The sequence below is a fragment of the Perognathus longimembris genome, chromosome 2, assembly GCF_023159225.1.
Source record: "Perognathus longimembris pacificus isolate PPM17 chromosome 2, ASM2315922v1, whole genome shotgun sequence".
NCBI classification, from domain to species: Eukaryota; Metazoa; Chordata; class Mammalia; order Rodentia; family Heteromyidae; genus Perognathus; species Perognathus longimembris.
In genome coordinates, this window is record NC_063162.1 from 205,058 (window position 1) to 225,429 (window position 20,372).

General features: G+C 47.3%; 1 protein-coding gene across 1 annotated transcript; it reads left to right on the top strand.

Annotated features, from left to right (window-relative positions):
- Nucleotides 1-13,313: 13,313 nt before the first annotated feature.
- LOC125345918 (olfactory receptor 6B1-like) lies at nucleotides 13,314-15,641 on the top strand. Its single transcript, XM_048337982.1, has one exon. The coding sequence runs from the start codon at nucleotides 13,752-13,754 to the stop codon at nucleotides 14,862-14,864; it is 1,113 nt and encodes a 370-aa protein (XP_048193939.1). The 5' UTR covers nucleotides 13,314-13,751; the 3' UTR covers nucleotides 14,865-15,641.
- Nucleotides 15,642-20,372: the final 4,731 nt, after the last annotated feature.

Here is a 20,372-nt window from a genome sequence, read left to right on the forward strand (position 1 = left end):
GGGACAGTGCTCAGGCCCTGAGTCCAAGGCCCAGGACTGGCAAAAAAAAAAAAAAAAAAAAACATCACTTAAAGTGAACTGCCAAGGGATTTATCTAACAACAAAAGTGCAGGATCTGCATGCTGAAAACTGCAGACCACTGGTGAACCACAAATAGTGAGACATCAACCGGGCTTATAGCTTGGAAGACTACAGAAGGCATAGACTGAGTTGTCTATTCTCTCCCACTGATCGAGAAATTCCAGTCAAAATTCTAGTGGTATCTTCTATAGATACTGACAAGAAGGTTTTCATGTTTATGTAGAAATAGGAGATGAAAACATTAATTAACCTGATTTGATTACTATGTATTTACTTACTAGTATTAGAAATATCACAACATATTACATAAATATTAATAATTATTGTATGTTAATGGAAATTTTATGTAAAAAATGTTGCTACCCTCATTCAATCATCAGACATTGTAGATCTAAAATGAATTATGATACTGTACCCCATAGGCTTGTATAGTTATTTTTAACTATATGGAATAGTAAAGAAGGTTCCAATAAAAGTGAATTGTTAAACTGATAATTTAATTTACTTTATACTAATTATTAGTGATGTTGAGCATTTGGGGGGGAGAGCCATTGTTTGTGCATCTTTTTAAATGAAATGTCTATTCAGATCATTTGCTCATTTTTTAGAGGTTTTTGTTTTCTTAATATGGAGTCATTTGAGTTACTCAAAAATGTAGATATTAATCCCTTATTGAAGAACGGCTTGTAAATTATTTTCTTCCACTCCAATGGTTGTCTCTTAACTCTGTTGATTGTTCTCTGCTGTTCAGAAACATCTAATGTAATATAATACCATTTATCTATCTTAAACATTGTTGTCATTGCAGCAAATACCATTGCGCAGAACAAATTCATGAAGGGTTTCTCTATGGTTGCTTCAGAAGTTTCAGTATTTGGTGTCTTACATTTACTTCTTTAATCAATTTTGAGTGAAGTTTTTCATATGATGAGAAGTAAAGGTCTAATTGTCTTCTTCTGTATGTGGACAGCCAGTTTTTCCAATATCACTTATTGGAAAGCTGGTTTTTCAATGCATGTGTGATCTTAACATTTCTTGTGGGTACCCAAGCTCAATGGTTCTAGACATTTTAACAATGTTAATTTTTCCAATCCATAAATACTGAATGCCTTTCTACTGTTAGAGTGGCTACTATAATTGACACTTTTTAAAAACAAATAATAGGAAAGTAAACGGGGTCTGTTGCAGAGTGACCACCAGGAAAAGGAAGGAGGGTGAATAGAATGAATGAATGAGGCCTCTTTTGGCTCTCAGGTGTTGTCTATTTAAGGAAGTTGAATTATATATTTAGTTTTCCCTTTTTCTGTAGACTAAGTAAATCAAAGTGAACGGTGACAAATATAAAATAGTACTATATATTACAGAGTTTTTAATATCTAGAAAATTAAAATGCCCAAGAACAGAATATACCTCAGGATTCAGTCATGAGTAGACCTATCCCCAGAAAGTCAAAATTGTTCACAGAGGGAACAGAACAGAGGGAAGGCCATCAAGAGAGCCAAATGCAGCCAGCACATCAGGGGTTGTGGTAAAATCCAACTGTTCAATGCCCCGACTAATACAATTGGTGAAGCTGTTGCTTTGTGTACATATTAGTGTCAAGAAAAGCAATTTTAAAGTACTACTTAAGAAACGTTATGATGGAATGGGTGACATTGATCAAGATATTGTATTCATAATCTGATTTATGAAATTATAACCTCTTTGAACAACTACTTAACAATAAAATCTTTAAAAATAAATAAATAAAGTTTAAAGACAAAGAATTGCCATGATAAAAAAAAAGATTAAATTCTCTGAGAGGATGGAGAGAATATTATTTTGGAATAAATGACCTAAAAGTGTGTGTGTGTACATATGTGTTCAAAATTGATTTAAAAAATGAAACAAAACATAGAGGAAGCCGATGGGAGATCTTTACACATCTGTCAGCAGGTTACACAGCAACCACAGAAAAAGATCACCAAAGATACTAAAATATTTGAACAGCACAATTTACAAACTAGCAAAGAGAGGTCTGTGGTGCTTGTATCAAGTAACCATAAATACATTCATTCCAGGCTCAAGCAGACATTGGTAGACTCACAACAGACACATCAGCCCAATGCCTCAAACTGATTCTCAACCTTAAAAATCATACAGAACAGAGCCTCTAGCCACAGTAAATTCAAAAGAGAAAACAACAGAAAGAATAAGAATGGTTCATGTGTTTTGGAATATGCATGAATGTATTAAGAAGTATTTTAAATGGAAGTACAATGTATCCTAAGCCCATAGAAAATTAGGTACACAAATCAGGAACTGTTCAGAAAACTTCCCTGATTAGACATAAAGTATCTCTCAAGCTTTCTTTCTAATACTTTGTAGTTTCCACCTCTCCATTTAGGTCCAAAACTTCATCTGAAACTCATTTTCTGTACAGGATGACACCTAGTTTCTGTTCTCCCAAGTAAATATTAATAATTTGCTGTCTTTCTGACCCCCATGAAGATGCCTTTGCACTTCAGCACCAAGTCAGTTGAGTGCCTGTGGGTTTGGTTCTGGAGTCTTCATTTATTATGTCCATCCACTTTTCTGTCTTTACACCAATACCACACTATCCTCCTTGTCGTGCCTAAATAACAACTATTAAAATCATGCCAAACCCTGGTGACTCATACCTGTAACTCTAGATACTGAGGAGGCAGAGATCTGAAGATCACTTTTTGAAGTCAGCCCAGGCAGGAAAAGTCTGTGAAACTCTTATCTCTAATTAATCAACATAAAGCCAGAAATGGAGGTGTGGCTCACGTAGTAGAGTGCTAGCCTTGAGAAAAAAAAAAATTAATGGCCAGGCACAGGTGGCTCATGCCTATAATCCTAGCTACTCAGGAGGCTGAGATCTGAAGATCACGGTTCAAAGCCAGCCTGGGCAGGAAAATCCATGAGACTCTTATCTCCAATTAACTACTAGAAAATTGGAAGTGGCCCTGTAGCTCAAGTGGTAGAATGCTAGCCTTAAGCTGGAGAGTTCAGGGACAGTGTCCGGGCCCAGAGTTCAAGCCCCGTGACCGACAAATAATAACAACAACAACAACAATAATAATAATAAATAGGGCCATACTCTGAGGTCAAGCTCCAGTACCAGCACCAAAAAAAAGAAAAAGAAAAGAAAATATCTTGACTCATATTGCTCTTTTTCAATATTTTTCTGAAGCTATTCTAAGTCTTTTTTGTATCCTGTGTAATATAAGTTTAGTATGTAAGAATTGGACTTATCAAGTAGATTTTATTTATCAAGATAATCAAGATTTATCAAGTAGATTTCTTGAATGTATTGTGGTATTCATATAATTTTCTGCTTTACTCTGTTAACATGATGAATTACTCAAGAATAAAACCAGTAGCCCAATAAAATACTAGGAAAATATTCTAACTTCACTGAAGAAAATATATGAATTGCAAATAGCATATGAAAAGACCATTTCAGGAAATGTAAATTTAAATCACTGCACCATGGCACTGTACAACTATTTGAGGTGCTAAAATTGTAAGACAGAGTACAGAGCATGTGGAAGTACTGAAACTCAAAATAGCACCCCAATGGTGAAGACAGAGTGGGAGCTTCATAATAAACACACCTTCCACCTGAACCCCTTTTGTACTTGTAGTTATCTAGAAGACACTAAAACACCTAGGTGTGTGAATGGCCACACACCCCAAGTGCCTGTCCACATGCCTGGATAAATACCCACCATAAGGGCAAGACTAAGGAAATGAAGGAACAAAACTACTGACACACATAACATAAACAAATCTCAAAGTTTCAGATTAAAAAACCAAAACAATTTGTCCAACCTTTCTTTGATTTGTAGCCTTTCAGGTTCTTTGTTAAGGAAGTTCTGTCCTGTGCCAAGGAGCCCAAGTGTTTCTCCTACTCCTTCCTTTAGTGTCTTCAGGGTGCCTGTTTTGATTTCAAGGTCTTTAATCCATTTGGAATTGATTTTGGTGCAGGGTGATATATAAGGATCTAGTTTTAGTTTGTTGCATGTGTTGAGCCAGTTTTGCCAGCACCACTTGTTAAAGAGGCTATCTTTCTTCCATACTATTGTTTTAGCTCCTTTATCAAAGATTAAGTAGGCATAGTTCTGTGGGTTTAATTCTGGGTCTTCAATTCTGTTCCATTGGTCTTCAGGCCTGTTCCGGTGCCAATACCAAGCTGTTTTTATTACTATAGCTTTATAATACAGCTTGAAGTTGGGTATTGCATCAAACTCCAGAGCTTCTGCACAGCAAAGGACATAGCTCTCAAGATAAACAGAAAGCCCACAGACTGGGAGAAGATCTTTACCAGACATTCAACAGACAAAGGCCTCATCTCTAAAATATATGCAGAACTAAAAAAATTACCTTCTTCCAAAACAAAACTGCAAAGAACCAATAGCCCCCTCATCAAGTGGGCTAAAGACTTACAAAGAAACTTCTCTGATGAGGAAATGAGAATGGCCAATAGTCATATGAAAAAATGCTCTACATCACTGGCCATAAAGGAAATGCAAATCAAAACAACATTGAGATTCCATCTCACCCCAGCAAGAATGTCATATATCAAGAAAACTAATAATAACAATTGTTGGAGGGGATGTGGCCAAAAGGGAACCCTACTTCATTGTTGGTGGGAATGTAAACTGGTTCAGCCACTCTGGCAAGCAGTATGGAGATTCCTCAGAAGGCTCAATATAGAACTCCCCTATGACCCAGCAGCCCCACTGTTGGGTATCTATCCAAAAGCCCACAAACAAAATCACAGTAATGCCACCAGCACAACAATGTTCATTGCAGCACAATTTGTCATAGCGAGAAGCTGGAACCAACCCAGATGCCCCTCCATAGATGAATGGATCAGGAAAATGTGGTACATTTACACAATGGAATTTTATGCCTCTATCAGAAAGAATGACATTGTTCCATTTGTAAGGAAATGGAAGGACTTGGAAAAAGTTATACTAAGTGAAGTGAGTCAGACCCAAAGAAACATGGACTCTATGGCCTCCCTTATTGGGAATAATTAGTACAGGTTTAGGCAAGCCATAGCAGAGCATCACAAGGCCCAATAGCTATACCCTTAGAAACACATAAGATGATGCTAATTGAAATGAACTCCATGTTATGGAAACAAGTGATATATCACAGTTGTAACTACTTTCAACGTCCTATGTGTATGTGTCGTTTCTATTATTGATAATGTTTTGTATCACTTTCCTATGTTTGTACCTACACTATCTCTGTAATCTTATCTGAGTATATTGGAAACCGTGTTTACTGGTATTGGAAGTAGGAAATTCAAAGGGAATACCAAATTCGAGAGACACAGGGTAAAAAAAGAGAAATAACTACAAAAGCAATACTTGCAAAACTCTTTGGTGTAAGTGAACTGAACAACTGGGGGGGGGAGGGGAAGGGGGGGAGGGAGGGGGGCATGAGGGACAAGGCAACAAACAGTACAAGAAATGTATCCAATGCCCAACGTATGATACTGAAACCTCTCTGTACGTCAGTTTGATAATAAAAATTTGAGAAAAAAAAAAAACCAAAACAATATACACTATATGATTCCACATTCAAAATTCTGGAAAATGCAAACTTCCAGTGCCAGAGATCACATCAGCTGTGTTTCCTGCAGGGGCAGAGAGGGCAAGTATGGGTGCAGAGTGCTCACTAACAATTGGTATAAGGGTCTCATCGGTGTGCATTTGTGTCAAATTATGCACACCAAATGTGCAACCATTGTATGTCTATTATACCTCAATAAATCTTGGTTTTATTTCTCTTTTTTGCTGGTCCTGGGAATTGAAGTCAGAGCGTGGGGCTCTGTCTCCGAGCCTCTCTGAGCTCAAGGCAAGCACTCTACCATTTGAGCCACTTCCATTTCTGGCTTTTTTCTGTTTGTGTGGTACTAAGGAATCAAACCCAGGGCTTCATGTATGCTAGGCAAGCACTCTACCAGTACACCACATTCCCAGCCCAATAAAGCTATTTTTAAAGAAAGAAAGGTTTCCACAAAGAGAATTCCAGGCCCAGAACCAGCGTTATGTGTGTGCTGCCTGTGCCCTTCTGGATCTGCCAGAGCACAAAGCTGAATTTAGAAAAGCTGACATTAGAAAATCCATAAGTTGGGGCCGGGGATATGGCCTAGTGGCAAGAGTGCTTGCCTCCTATACATGAGGCCCTGGGTTCAATTCCCCAGCACCACATATACAGAAAATGGCCAGAAGTGGCGCTGTGGCTCAAGTGGCAGAGTGGTAGCCTTGAGCAAAAAGAAGCCAGGGACAGTGCTCAGGCCCTGAGTCCAAGGCCCCAGGACTGGCCAAAAAAAAAAAAAAAGAAAAAAAAAGAAAATCCATAAGTATGACTTGCAACATTGAAAACAATGGAGAGGGAGGAATAATGGCTGAGAGATGCAAATACATGCAAATAAATATATATGTATCTTCAATATCCATTTTTTGTCCTAAAGTGAAATCTCTGCAAATTAAGACAACCTAGAAGCTAGCATCAGCAAGCATGCCCATGACAAGTGTCCTGCTTTCTGCTCTCACCACTCCAGCTAACTGCACCGGAGGTAACAACCCACACAGGAAGATAAGCAAATTGGGTCAGAAGGTTGGAAAGCAGACTCAAAATACCACTGCTTGAAGACAGTGCCAATGGGATGGAAAAAAATCAGAAAAAAATCTGCAGGAAAGTCAGCAGAAATCACAGGAGAGGGCAGAAAACAGCTGTGTATCCAAAGGAGCAAGCATACAGAACAATTCTCCCAAGCAGCTCCCTCTTATGGGAGTAGCAGAAATACCAGACATTTAGGAATTGGCCCAGTAAAAGATGTAAATGACCTTTGTGCAGAAAACTGAGAGACAATAACAAACAGTGTAAATAATTGTGGACATGCCCACCCTTGTGGGTTGGATACTCCATCTTGTAAAGATGTGAAAGTGCCCTAAACTCAAGCCATGGGATGGGGGGGGGCACACCTCAAGACATACTTCCTACGGAAATCCAGATGGGCAGAGTAACCACCACAGCTGTGAAGCTGGAAGTGGAAATACCACGTGGACACGGCCTGATGCTGGCTCTTCTTGGAGGCAGGGATGGTAGGAACAGCGGACAGGTCAGGGACTAGATTCCTTCCCCTCCACTTTTCCAGAGTTCACCATTGAGAGAGTGAATGTGTGATGCTACAAAAGGGTAAAGACACAAATAAAGAGACAAAGCAAGTATAAAGATCTAGAACTCAGCCCTTTTGTTCCTAAGAGAGGAGCCATTTCTCTGCTGATTCTAGGCACCCAGGAGAGAAAGTTGAGGATACAGTAAAGCTTCTTGGGCATTGGAGGCAACTGGTGTGGGGCAGCCTGCTGTCGGCAGTAGGGGCCCCTGGATGTGTATGGACTAAGATAATAAGGTCTTGGGGACAGGAAGCTGCACCCTGCCCTGAGTCTTGTTTCCCAGAACGGGCATCTTAGCCAAGAGTGAAAGAGCAGTGGATGTTGGGCCTAGAGGCTGTGGCTGCAGGGGGTGGGGAGACTGAATAGCTGACTGGGGCTTGCATCCTCTGTGCTGGACTCAGTGGGACAGGTAGGGGCTGTGTGAGAGCAAATGGTGACAGACTGCAGGACCCTTTCTTCCCCACATCTCCAGGATTTGTTGGGCCCCCATCCACCTCTTCCCACCTGCACTTCTGCCACACACCTGCCCCACAGAGCTGAATCTCATTGTCAGAGGCCCCAGCTGCTGTGATAGGTCTGGAATTTAGGGCAACCCTGTTCACTAAGGACCTCATAGACATGACTGAAGGATGAGTAACGTGAATTTATGAGATGACTTTGGAGAGGGATTGTACAACCACACTGATCCAGGAAACCCCGAGGCCAGGCTGGTGGGCTGCCATTTCCCCCTCCACTTCCGAGGTTGTTCCCTGATCCCTTTTCTGAATGTGCACAGATTGGGGCCAAGAACTTCTTGTCAAACCTGACACCTTTCCCTCAGCTTCCCACTCGTACTTCCCATAGAGAATCGGGTCTCCCCAGGACCACTATGGACCACTAGGTGATACTGAAGGGCACCTGACATACCTGGCTGAGCCAGTGAGGAGAGATGGGGGCTCTGGGTGTTCAGGCTCTAGACAGGTGGCCACATGGACATGGAGGGAGGTGGTAGCAAGGATGCACTGTTCATAGAGGATAGATAGGAACTGTGCTCACAGCCTGGGCCTGGGCTGGGGAGACGGCCCACAGAACGCTGATGATTTGCTCCTCTGGCCCCTGCTGGGGATGAAGGCTTCCTTTCATGCCCCAGGTCACACCACTTACATCTCTCTGCCCCATAAGCAAGGGTAGACTTGAAGGCAGGTGTCCATATGCCTCTGATCTGGCAAGTCTGGCTAACACAGTCACAGGGGATTACACTGAGGTAGTGAGGAAAGGGAACTACTAAGAGCCACCCAAGGGTAGGGAGGGAGGAGCCTCTACATCTTCCACCCAGCTCCAGCCCCTACCTGGGAGGCTCCCACCTACAGGGAAGTCCCTTGTGAGCTCTTTGGAAAAAGAATGCATGGCCACCAGGAGAGCTCTCCACGCACCTGCCTGTGTTAGGGAGCACGCTGTGGCCAAGGCAGGAGGGTGCATAGGCTCCAAGCTGTCCTGCTTCCCTCTCCACCCAGAGGGGACAAAGTGCATGGGAATCTGCCCTGCCCAGTGTTCCTACTCCAATCCATGTGAAGAAACAATACCAGAGGAGACACCTGCTTTGTCTCAGGCCTTTGATTCTTGTCTCTGACATGAAAGTGTCTTTTGTTGGGGAGAGGGCCACCTATGTAACTAGACCCAACTGTGTTTGCATCTTCCAAGTTTCTGACACTGCTGGAACACTTGGATGGTCACAAGGGCAAACTGCACACTGTCTATGTCCGCAGCTCCAGCACACAAGCTGGTTCAGCAGACTAAGAGGGCCCCCAAAGCCTGCCTTCAGTCAGCCCTGCCCCTGGCCCTGGTCTTCACATTCCTCCACAAGCATGACCTGCTGCTTCTGCCACTGAGCCCTGTCTGAACCCTCAAGGACCAGGTAAGGAACTGTTTTCAAATCTGTGCCCCAGAGCAGCATTGACTACTTGGGAAAGCCTAGAAAATACATTTAGGCACCTCGCTACTTCTCAGGGGTAAAAGTGGACTGGTGGTCAAAGCAGAGCACATGAGGCAGAACTGAGACTCTAACCCAGATTCACCCCCAAATTCTCATCAGCCTCTGAACAGACAAGAGCTGAGAGAGAAGTGCATTGCATAAGTGTGCCATGTGCAATCTGTGTACTTACATGCACCTGTGTATGTGCCTGCCTTGTATGTGCCTGTGTAGGCCTGTATAGGCTTGTATATGCTTCTATGCACCTGCGTATGTCCATGTATGCCTGTGTATGCCTGTATGCATCATGTCTGTGTGCATCTGCGTACATCTGTGTATACGACATGCACCTTGATTCACCTGCCCTGTATGCACCTGTACAGGCCTATGTACACCTGTGTGCACCTGTGGATGCCTGTATACACCTGTGTGTACCTGTGTATGCCTTATGTATCTGTGGATGCCTTGTATACCTGTGTAGTCCTGTGTGCACCTGTGTGTACCTGTGGATGCCTGTGTTTACCTGTGGATGCCTGTGTGCACCTGTGGACACCTGTGTATATGACATGCACCTTGATACACCTGCTCTGTATGTGCCTGTAAGGCCTATGTAGACCTGTGTATGACTGTGTGTATCTGTGGAAGCCTGTGTGCACCTGTGTGTGCCTGTGTGCACCTGTGTACCCCTGTGCATACCTGAGTACACCTGTGGACCATAGTGTGTGTCTGTGTATACCTGTGTGCACCTGCCTACACCACGTAAACCTCAGTGCACCTGTCCAAGATATTATGACCCTGCTCCAGGAACCTGGCCGAGCAGTAAGCCTGACAGGGTCTGCTGGTGACCGTGCTCCTCATGAGCAGGTGACAGGTGGAAGGACCATGTGTATGTGGTTTTATGGCTATTTCTCTTTAAAGTTTTTGCCCATCTGCTTACATCCATGGGAGGACATGAGACTCTCCAGGCTGGGGACTCATTGTCCATCTGACTCCCACACAGGGGCCAAGAGTCTGGGGGTGTCTGTATGTGCAGTGACTGAGTCTGGGGCATGTCTTTGTGTAGGTGGTGTGAGGGCTTGTGCAAGAATGTGTGCATGTGGCATGGAGACAGGAGTCATCTTAACATAAATACCTGAGTGTCCTGTGAGGATACTCTCAGTTTGGAAGTGGGATATGTGATTATGCAGGTATGTCTCCCCAGCCCCAAACCAATGGACAGTAGTTCTTGAAGAAACTAGTTGTTGTGAGTCACAGGCCCTTGATGGGGGCCCAGGACTCTCTTTTCTAGCCATCTCCCAGTCAGGACACTTGCAAATAGCAAGTGTACTGGTTATACTGGTTGTACAAAACAGAGTCCTGGCAAACTTATGACTCTGCTCAGATCTTCCCAGGCCCCCTTTCTGTTTTTATGGTCTTTGACACAGAAAATGAACCCAGATGTTGGACAAACTGAGGGACACAATCTTCAGAGCCCCTGGTCTTCCTGTTCATCAGAGCACCACTGCAGGTCACCTGTGGGCCTCCCTGTCCTCAGAGCCCATCTTCCTCCCATCCTGTAAACAGTTAGTATGGAGATAGTATCTGTCTGCTGTGTGGGGGACAATGTCTGTCTTTTGTTTGGGGACAGTGCCTATTGTATGGGGACAGTGTCTGTCTGCGGTGTGAGGACAGTACCTGTCTGCTGTGTGGGGACAGTGTCTGTCTGCTCTGAGGGGACAGTGTCTGTCTGCTGTGTAGGGACAGAGTCTGATGTGTGGGGACAGTGCCTGTCTGCTGTGTGAGGACAGTATCTGCTATGTGGGGACACTGTCTGTAGGCTGTGTGAGGACAGTGCCTGTCTGCTGTGTGAGGACAGCATCTGTCTTCTGTTTGAGCAGTATCTGACTGCTGTGTGGGGCAATGTCTGCTGTGTGAGGACAATGTCTGTCTACTGTGTGAGGACAACGTGTGTCTGCTGTGTAGGAACAGTGCCTGTCTGCTGTGTGGAGATAGTGTCTGCTGTGTGGGGACAGTGTCTGTCTACTGTGTGAGGACAGTGTCTGCTGTGTGGGACAGTGTTTGACTTTTGTGTGGGGACAGTGTCTGTCTGCTGTGTGGAGACCATGTCTGCTGTGTGAGGACATTGTCTGCTGTGTGGGGACATTGTCTACTGTGTGGGGACATTGTGTGTCTGCTGTGTGTGAACAGTGTCTGCTGTTTGGGGAATGTCTGACTGCTGTGTAGGAACAGTGTCTGTCTGCTATGTGAGGACAGTGTCTGCTGTGTGGGACAGTGTTTGACTTTTGTGTGGGGACAGTGTCTGTCTGCTGTGTGGAGACCATGTCTGCTGTGTGGGGACATTGTCTACTGTGTGAGGACAGTGTGTGTCTGCTGTGTGTGAACAGTGTCTGCTGTTTGGGGAATGTCTGACTGCTGTGTGGGGACAGTGTCTGTCTACTGTGTGAGGACAGTGTCTGCTGCGTGGGACAGTGTTTGACTTTTGTGTGGGGACAGTGTCTGTCTGCTGTGTGGGGACCATGTCTGCTGTGTGAAGACACTGTCTTCAGTGTGAGGACAGAGAATGTCTATGGTGTGGGGACAGAGTCTGTCTGCTGTGAGGGGACAATGTCTGCTGTGTGAGGACAGTGTCTTCAGTGTGAGGACAGTGTCTGCTGTGTGGGGACAGTGTTTGACTTTTGTGTGGGGACAGTGTCTGTCTGCTGTGTGGGGACCATGTCTGCTGTGTGAAGACACTGTCTTCAGTGTGAGGACAGAGAATGTCTACGGTGTGGGGACAGAGTCTGTCTGCTGTGAGGGGACAATGTCTGCTGTGTGAGGACAGTGTCTTCAGTGTGAGGACAGTGTCTGCTGTGGGGACAGTGTCTGCTGTGTGAGGACAATGTCTGTGGTGTTGGGACAGAGTTTGTCTCCTGTGTGGGGACAGTATCTTTCTGCCGTGTGGGGATAGTATCTTCACTGTGAGGACAGTGTCTATCTGCTGTATAAGGACAATGTCTATCTGCAGTGTGGGGACCATGTCTGCTGTGTAAGGACATTGTCCATCTGCCATGTGGGTACAGTGTCTGCTGTGTGGGTACAGTGTCTGCTGTTTGAAGACAGAGTCTATCTGCTGTGTGAGGACAGTGTCTGCTGTTGCTTACCCCTGTAGTCCAAGGCTGTGTGATTGCAGAGGAATCTGAAGCACAGAGGGGATTTCCATCCCAGGTCATAGACTAAGAGAAGGTCAGAATTTGAGTGTAGCCCTTGCCCAGAGCCCGTTCTTTGAGATCTGTTGCCTCAGTGTTCCTCAGAAGGAAATCTGAGCTCTGCCGCTAGCCTCACTTGGCATGGAGCAGCACACAGGGCCTGGGATGAGAGACATGAAGGGCGGTGGTAGCTTACTGCGCTTCTGGGGAGCCCAAAGGCCAGGGATGAGGAGAAGCTGGTGGGAGCAAGTCTGGAGAGTCACCCTTGTGGGAGCCCACCCTGAGAGATTACTGGTCCAAGGCCCTTCTCAGTGGATGGAGGACAGAGCAACTTCTGGCACCTGCTCACTGCCTGGATCCAAGTCCCCTTTAGCCAAAACAACCCCCCCCCACCCCCACAACCACCCCTGGGCTCCAGGCTCAGCTCTGAGGTGAGATCAGCTCAGTTTTCCATGGCTCCTGGAGCCTTCTGTGCCGGTCACAGTTCACCTGGGCTGAGGGTACACTAGAGGTAGAAAAAGTCATCCTCAGCCACCCCTGCCCAAATACATTCTTCACAAAATACTCAGCATGTTTAGCAGATTGGCTTGGTTTTATTTAGAAAGTCTGTGTGAGGGACACAGGCTGCTTCTGAAACACTAACTACACGTTAAAGTAGGCAAAGCAATACACCTTCCAAATGAACATATTTATTTTTAAATGCAAACAGGAGTCCCTGCTGGGCTCAGCCACATCTCTGGAGGTAGAGGCTGGCCTCAGAAGTACCTGAGACAACACACCTTAGGCCAGCAGGGAGAGGAATGGCTGCCTCCGTGGCAAAGTAGTCTATAAGACAGTCCCACCCTTTGCAGAGTATCTGAAAGGGGCAGCATTGGGATGTGGGGCTACATCCCAGTCAATCTTTGAGGTGACCAGGACAAAAATGCCACCATCACCTGTGGTCAGGCAGGTGTCCAGCCAAGCCCCACCTCACTGGCTGGCCTCATAAACCCTCTGCTGACCCCACAGACCTGTCCTTGCCTCTTTTCCTGAAACTAGCTCTGGAACATTGTGCTCTCTCCTGACTCTGATATTCCTGTCCACCTGTTCTCCGGGCCACAGTCTCCTGACTCTGATATTCCTGTCCATCCTGTCCACCTATTCTATGGGCCATTGCTCTCCTCAAGCAGGGTGGACAGCTGAACCCACACAGAACCAGACTGTGACAGGGAGACCAATACTGGCATCTGAAGTGTCATTGTCAAGTTCCTAAAGCCAAGCCAGAGATGACCTCACAGCCTGGGTGTCCCCTCTGGGACACACAGTACTAGTTTGATGTCTGACAGGCTGTGATAGATGCTACAGCCATGCCATGAAAGTCTAGGAGTCAGAAGGTACCCAAGTGGGGTTTATCTCAAGGGGTTTCTGGCCTCTCCCCACTGCCTAACCCTGACCTCCTCTGTCCCCAGGCAGGGTTTGGGCACCATGTCTGCTCAGGGCAACCACTCCGAGGTGTCAGAGTTCATCCTGGTGGGCTTCCCAGGCTCCCTGGGGCTCCACCTATTCCTGCTGGTGCTGTTCCTGCTGGCCTACCTGCTGACTGTCACAGAAAACCTGGTCATCATCACAGTGATCCGCTCCAGCCCTGCACTGCACAAGCCCATGTACCTCTTCCTCAGCAACCTGTCCTTCCTGGAGGTGTGGTACATCTCTGTCACGGTACCCAAGGTGCTGCTCAGTCTTGCTGCACCCCGGTTCTGCCGCATCTCCTTTTCAGGCTGCATGGCACAGCTGTACTTCTTCTTAGCACTGGCCTGCACTGAGTGCTCGCTCCTAGGGGTTATGGCCTATGACCGCTATGTGGCTGTCTGCAACCCCCTGCGCTACCCAGCTGTCATGAGTCCTGGTCTCTGCAGCCTCCTAGCTGCGGGCTCCTGGCTCTCTGGCTTTGCCATCTCCCTGGGGAAGGTCTTCTTCATCTCCCGCCTTGGGTACTGTGGCCCCAACGTCATGAACCACTTCTTCTGTGATGTATCCCCACTGCTGAACCTTGCCTGCTCTGACATGTCGGTGGCAGAGCTGGTGGACTTCCTCCTAGCACTGCTCATCCTGCTGGGGCCCCTGCTCCTCACCATCTTCTCCTACATGGCCATCCTCAGTGCCGTGCTGCGCATGCCTTCTGCCGACGGGCGGCAGAAGGCCTTTTCCACCTGCGCCTCACACCTAGCCGTGGTGGTGATTTTCTACTCAGCCTCCCTCTTCATCTATGCCAGGCCACGTGCCATCTACTCCTTCAACTACAACAAGTTGGTATCTGTGGTGTACACAGTGCTCACACCCCTTCTCAACCCAGTCATCTACTGTCTGAGGAACCAGGAATTCAAACAGGCCTTGCGCAGGGTGCTTCAGAGAGCAGCCCAGGTGCTGGGGCCTCCTACTAGACAGGCCCTGGGGGTTCCTCCTAGATAGACCCCAGTCTTCCTCCTACACAGGTACTGGCATCTTTCCTTCAGGGATCAGCAGGAGGGATCAGCACACCCTCCCCTCGTCCTTGAGTTCTGACTCCCAGCACCTACACCGCCAGCTACGCACTCCCTTGCCCAGAAGTATGGACATGGCTTAGCTCCTCAAGCTCTCACCCTGATGCCCCAGTGCCATGCAAGAGCTGTTCTAACACAGCAGCTCTTCCCAACTGACCATGGTTTATGCTCATATCAGCAGCTCTTTCCCTCCTTAGGGGAGCAGAGCAAAGACTGGTATCAGATGACGACACTAGAGTACACAGATCCTCCAGCCCTCACATCACACAGGGAGTAGAGCTCCAGTGAGCACACAAATCCTAACATAGGGAGTAGAGCTCCAGGGAGCACACAGACGCTCCTGCCCAGCATTAGTGACCTCTGCCTTGTGGCCCCTCCTCCACAGAGACCAACTACCTAATTGTTGTTATCAAGATAGTACAAGGAGGGGGCAGATATTGCTTAGGAAGGGGGAGGGCAGAGGAGACAGGACTGAGAATGACCAAGAATTCTTCTAAACCAACAAGATTCTCAGCTACCTAATGCCCACTTGAGACTGACATGTCCACACCAGCCCCAGATGTATTGGGGCCAATAAAGTAAATGAGGCATGGAGCCCAGGCTCACACATAGTCTAGTGATCCACCAGGGATTCCCACTCAATGCCTTGGCCTTCAGGCCCCTCCTTGCTTTCCATGGCCCACCAGACCACAAAACACAGAGCCCTAAAGAGGGCTGGCCACCTCTAGCCACCTCTAGATACTTCCAGGAACCTCTGGGTATTCTCTGGACATCTCTGGGCACCTCTGGGCACTCCTGGGCACTTGTGGTCACCCTCCAGTCACCCCTAGGCACTCTGAACAGCTCTGGGCACCTCCAGGCACCCCTGGGCACTTGTGGTCACCCTCCAGTCACCCCTGGGCACTCTGAACAGCTCTGGGCACCTCCAAGCACCTCTGGACACTTCTGGGCACTCTCTGGACACCTCCAGGCACCCCAGGGCACTTCTGGGCACCCTCCAGTCACCTCTGGACACTTACAGGTAACTCTGGGAAGCTATAGACACCTCCAGGCAACTCTGGACAACTATGGACACCTTCAGGCACCTCTGGACACCGCTGGATATATCTGGGCACCTCCAGGAAAACCTGGTTTTGGCACCACTACAGGACGGTGTCTGCAGAAGGCCCTGAGTCCAGCTAAGGCCTAGACCTTTGGTGTCCAAGATGACCATAGACCTGACTCACGAGGCTGACCAGAGAGTTCAGTGCCCTAGTTTTGTCTGGAAGAGCCCTTTATCTGCTACTCTAAGAGCTAAGAGGCCTAGGCTACCTGCACCATTACCCCAGCTCTCATCCCACATCAACAAGTAAAGTTCCAGGGGTGTGCAAAGTGGTGACACCACTGATCATGTGTAGGATTTTCCATGTCGTGAAGATCCACACCACCTCCATGCAACCCAAAGATGCAGCTACAAAGCCACCTCTCTAACAGCTCTTTGCAGAAGTCTAGTATGTCTACCTGTGCAGTGGACACTTGTGAGTCTTGCACTTTGCCACCAGCACTGTCACAGGATACCAAGAGGTGTTGAGGCCTCACTCAATGCACAGATATTGGACTAAGCTGTATGGAACAGACTCCATGATGACTGAGAGCTGACTCAATCATGCAAGCCACAACCCCAACCCAGAGCAGAGGACTCACTGAATAAATAACCTAGGGTGCCGACACCAATGGGAGACACAAGGAACAGGGTTTTCCAAGTCCTGGAGGGTGGTCCCAGGGATCTGGGGTTGGTACAGGACCCAAAAGTCTCTCTGGTCTGCTGTTTTACCTGAGGGAGACGCCAGCAGGAACCGAGGGAGGGGAGCAAGGCCAGAACATGGGTAGCACAGGCTTGGAGGCCTCCACTGCACAGACTTGGCATCTGTGAGGCCCACCTCTGCATCCACACTGCACACTGAAGGGTGGAGCAGACATGCCAGGAGACTGGCCTAGAGGCAGACCAACCTCATCACTCTTCCAGAAGAGATATGCTTCTAAACCAAATTCCTGTGACCTGATCTTTCAAGAACACACAGTGTAACCAGCATCTGATGCACTGTTTCTTTAGTAAAGTATACAAAGCCAGCCCTGGATGTGAATTGCCCAGCCTCTCAAAGACCAGGAGAACCAGAACTCATAGCCTGGCTCTGTCATCCAACACTAAGGTCCAGTGCTCATCGACAGTGAGGCCTGCCAGCTGACAAGACTTCACCTTAATCAACCACTGGACTTCTAGGGGCGAGGGACACTTGTGAGTCAATCCTGCTGAGAGTGGAGCCTGGTGGGAGGCAGAAGATGGGGGCACAGGGTGACCAGAGTCTCTACTTACTCCAAGGCTGGTCTGACTTCCTTCACAGGAAACAGAGCCACCAAAGCACAGATACATGTGAGATTTTTATTCTAAGGCTGAGGAGAGTGAAGCCAGGACAAGAGGCAGGTTAGAGAGGGCCACGCAGGGGCAAGGGCTGGAGTAGCCAGAGGAGGCACAGGCAGAGGCAGCCTCCCAAGGTACTGGCTGGCTGTTGGGACAGAGTGAAAATTAGAAACCATGGTCAACATGTCAAGGGTGAGGAGAGAGGCCTTAGAGGTGGTGGTAGGGTAACCTGGAGGTAGAGACAATGATGCATGCTCCTTTACTGAAGAGAAAGGACTCAGAGACAGGGAAGAGCTAAAGGTGAAAGGGCAGGGCTATTTCAAACCTCAGCACAACACAGGGTCTCAGTGGAAAGAAGAGGCTCTGGTAACACCCAGTCACCCCTAACCCAGAGCCTCCAGCTGGCCACATCCTGCTCACTACTCTTCTTCAGCTCTAGTGTGCATTCTCACCCTCAATATCACCAGCTGCACAGACCCAGACCCCAACTCCAGACCACTGTAGATGTCACAAGTGCCCAGTCCCCACTGGCACTTACAGCTTCTCCTACCCCTTAGCAAGGACGTCCCCTCTTCTGAACCCCAGGAGCCCTTCCTCCCTGGCCCATGCCACCACCAGGTCAGGATCCTGCCCTGCCTCAACCTAGTTACCTCTTTTTTATCATTTTTATTTTAATTTGAAAATGCTAAAAGCAGAGGGGTTAGTTATTTAAGTCAGGTAAGGAGTACATTTCTTGTCGATGGTGTTACCCCTTCCTTTATCTTCTAACCTGACTAGATATATACACCATTGGGTCTCTAATTGTATACAAGGTGAACCTGAAAATTTTTATCAAGACCATTTTTACTCAACCCTATACTGTGCCCATCACTCACTGAACACCTGTCCAGCCCACCTGTGCCCCTCACTCACTGAACACCCGTCCATCCCACCTGTGCCCCTCACTCACTGGGCACCCATCTATCCCACCTGTGCCCCTCACTCACTGAACACCCGTCCATCCCACCTGTGCCCCTCACTCACTGCACACCCATCCATCCCACCTGTGCCCCTCATTCACTGCACACCCATCCATCCCACCTGTGCCCCTCACTCACTGAACACCTGTCCATCCCACCTGTGCCCCTCACTCACTGCACACCCATCCATCCCACCTGTGCCCCTCACTCACTGGGCACCCGTCTATCCTACCTGTGCCCCTCACTCACTGAACACCCATCCATCCCACCTGTGCCCCTCACTCACTGAACACCCATCCATCCCAACTGTGCCCCTCACTCACTGAACACCCATCCATCCCACCTGTGCCCCTCACTCACTGAACACCATCCATCCCACCTGTGCCCCTCACTCACTGGGCACCCATCCATCCCACCTGTGCCCCTCACTCACTGGGCACCCATCCATCCCACCTGTGCCCCTCACTCACTGGGCACCCATCCATCCCACCTGTGCCCATCACTCAGTGGTCCATCCCATCTGCTTCTTTTATCACCAGACCTTCATAGTCAGGACCCCTCTGCCTGGGTCACTTCCACCAGCTTGTTTGTATGCGTTTGCATAGAGACAGAGCCCCTAAACCATCGCAGCTTTGGAGTCAAGGCTGGTAGGGCTAGGACACTATGGGGCTCGGCCCTCAGAGGGTGGAAAGCCGGCTGAAGGAGCCTCTGATATAAATGAAGAAAGGGTTAGTGGGATTGATAGCTGCCTAGAGAGCTGGACTTATTCAAGCTGCTCTTAGGAACAGAGAACTGGACACATAAAATCAATTTCATTCTTGTCCCAGAAGACACTAGGCCCAGTCCTGACCCCAGCAGCACTCTGAGATTGTCATTCAGGAGCCAAGAGATTGTGACTTGTATGTCCCAGACCTTTGAGAGCACAGGGAAAACCTCAGGTGGTCTCTGTCCAGGTAATAGGTGGTCTGTGACCCAGACTACACCAGGTCCCTGAACTTGAGTGGCACTACTTCCATATCCGGATGGGAGCCTAAAGATGTTCCTCTGAGTAATCTAGGTATTTCATGCTCAAAGAACTGAGGGTGCTGAGAGCTGGGATAGAGGGGGGAAGCAGCAGGAGCAGCTGAATGATTGCTGCCAATCATGCCAGCTCCTTCACCCTCCTTCTGCAAACATGGGAAGGTCAAAGGGATGTATCCTGGCATCAAGGATGATCCAGACAAGACCCAACCCCTATGGATCCAGAATAACTTAGGTCCTTATTTAGAACAGAGTGCAGACTTTGAACTTAGAGTCACAGATTTAGACTTCCATGTGTGTCTGAAAGAAGTAAGAACAAATGAAAGTATCCCTTCTAGGGAAAATAATTCAGAGGAAGTGCCAATCATTCATCAAATTACTCAAGTACAGTGTTCAGCACACAAATGTAGTCAGGTATGTGAAGAAATCTAAGACAAAGTGCTGAAATGATTGTATAATCACAAGGTGTTAAAAGACTGGAAAACAGTCTTGCTGACAAGACTCAAAAGATAGGAAGAGTGGATAGAAAGATATGGATGAGGGGCTGGGAATATGGTCTAGTGGCAAGAGTGCTTGCCTTGTATACATGAAGCCCTGGGTTCGATTCCCCAGCACCACATATATAGAAAACGGCCAGAAGTGGCGCTGTGGCTCAAGTGGCAGACGAAGCCAGGGACAGTGCTCAGGCCCTGAGTCCAAGGCCCAGGACTGGCAAAAAAAAAAAAGATATGGATGGCTTGAGTAGCTCAATGAAGCTGAAATCTTCAGATTAATCTATCTAATAACAGAATGAGTGCACATTCTTTCTAGGACATTAAAGAAATCCCACATTTACAGTAATTAAAAGTAACATAAAATTGCACAGGACTCTAGACATTCATACACAGTGAGACCAAAGGATGATATTCTTGGGAAAGGAACATAAAGGATTAATGCTTATGTGCATCTGATCATATATTTATTGATCGAGTATTTATTGACATTTTAAAAATAGTAACATACGGCAAGTGCCAATGGCTCACATCTGTTATTCTAGCTACTCAGGAGGGCGCGATCTGAG

Bases quoted from the DNA above. Each gene is read 5' to 3' on its own strand.
- LOC125345918 (XM_048337982.1), top strand. From the start codon at position 13,752: ATGCTACAGCCATGCCATGAAAGTCTAGGAGTCAGAAGGTACCCAAGT.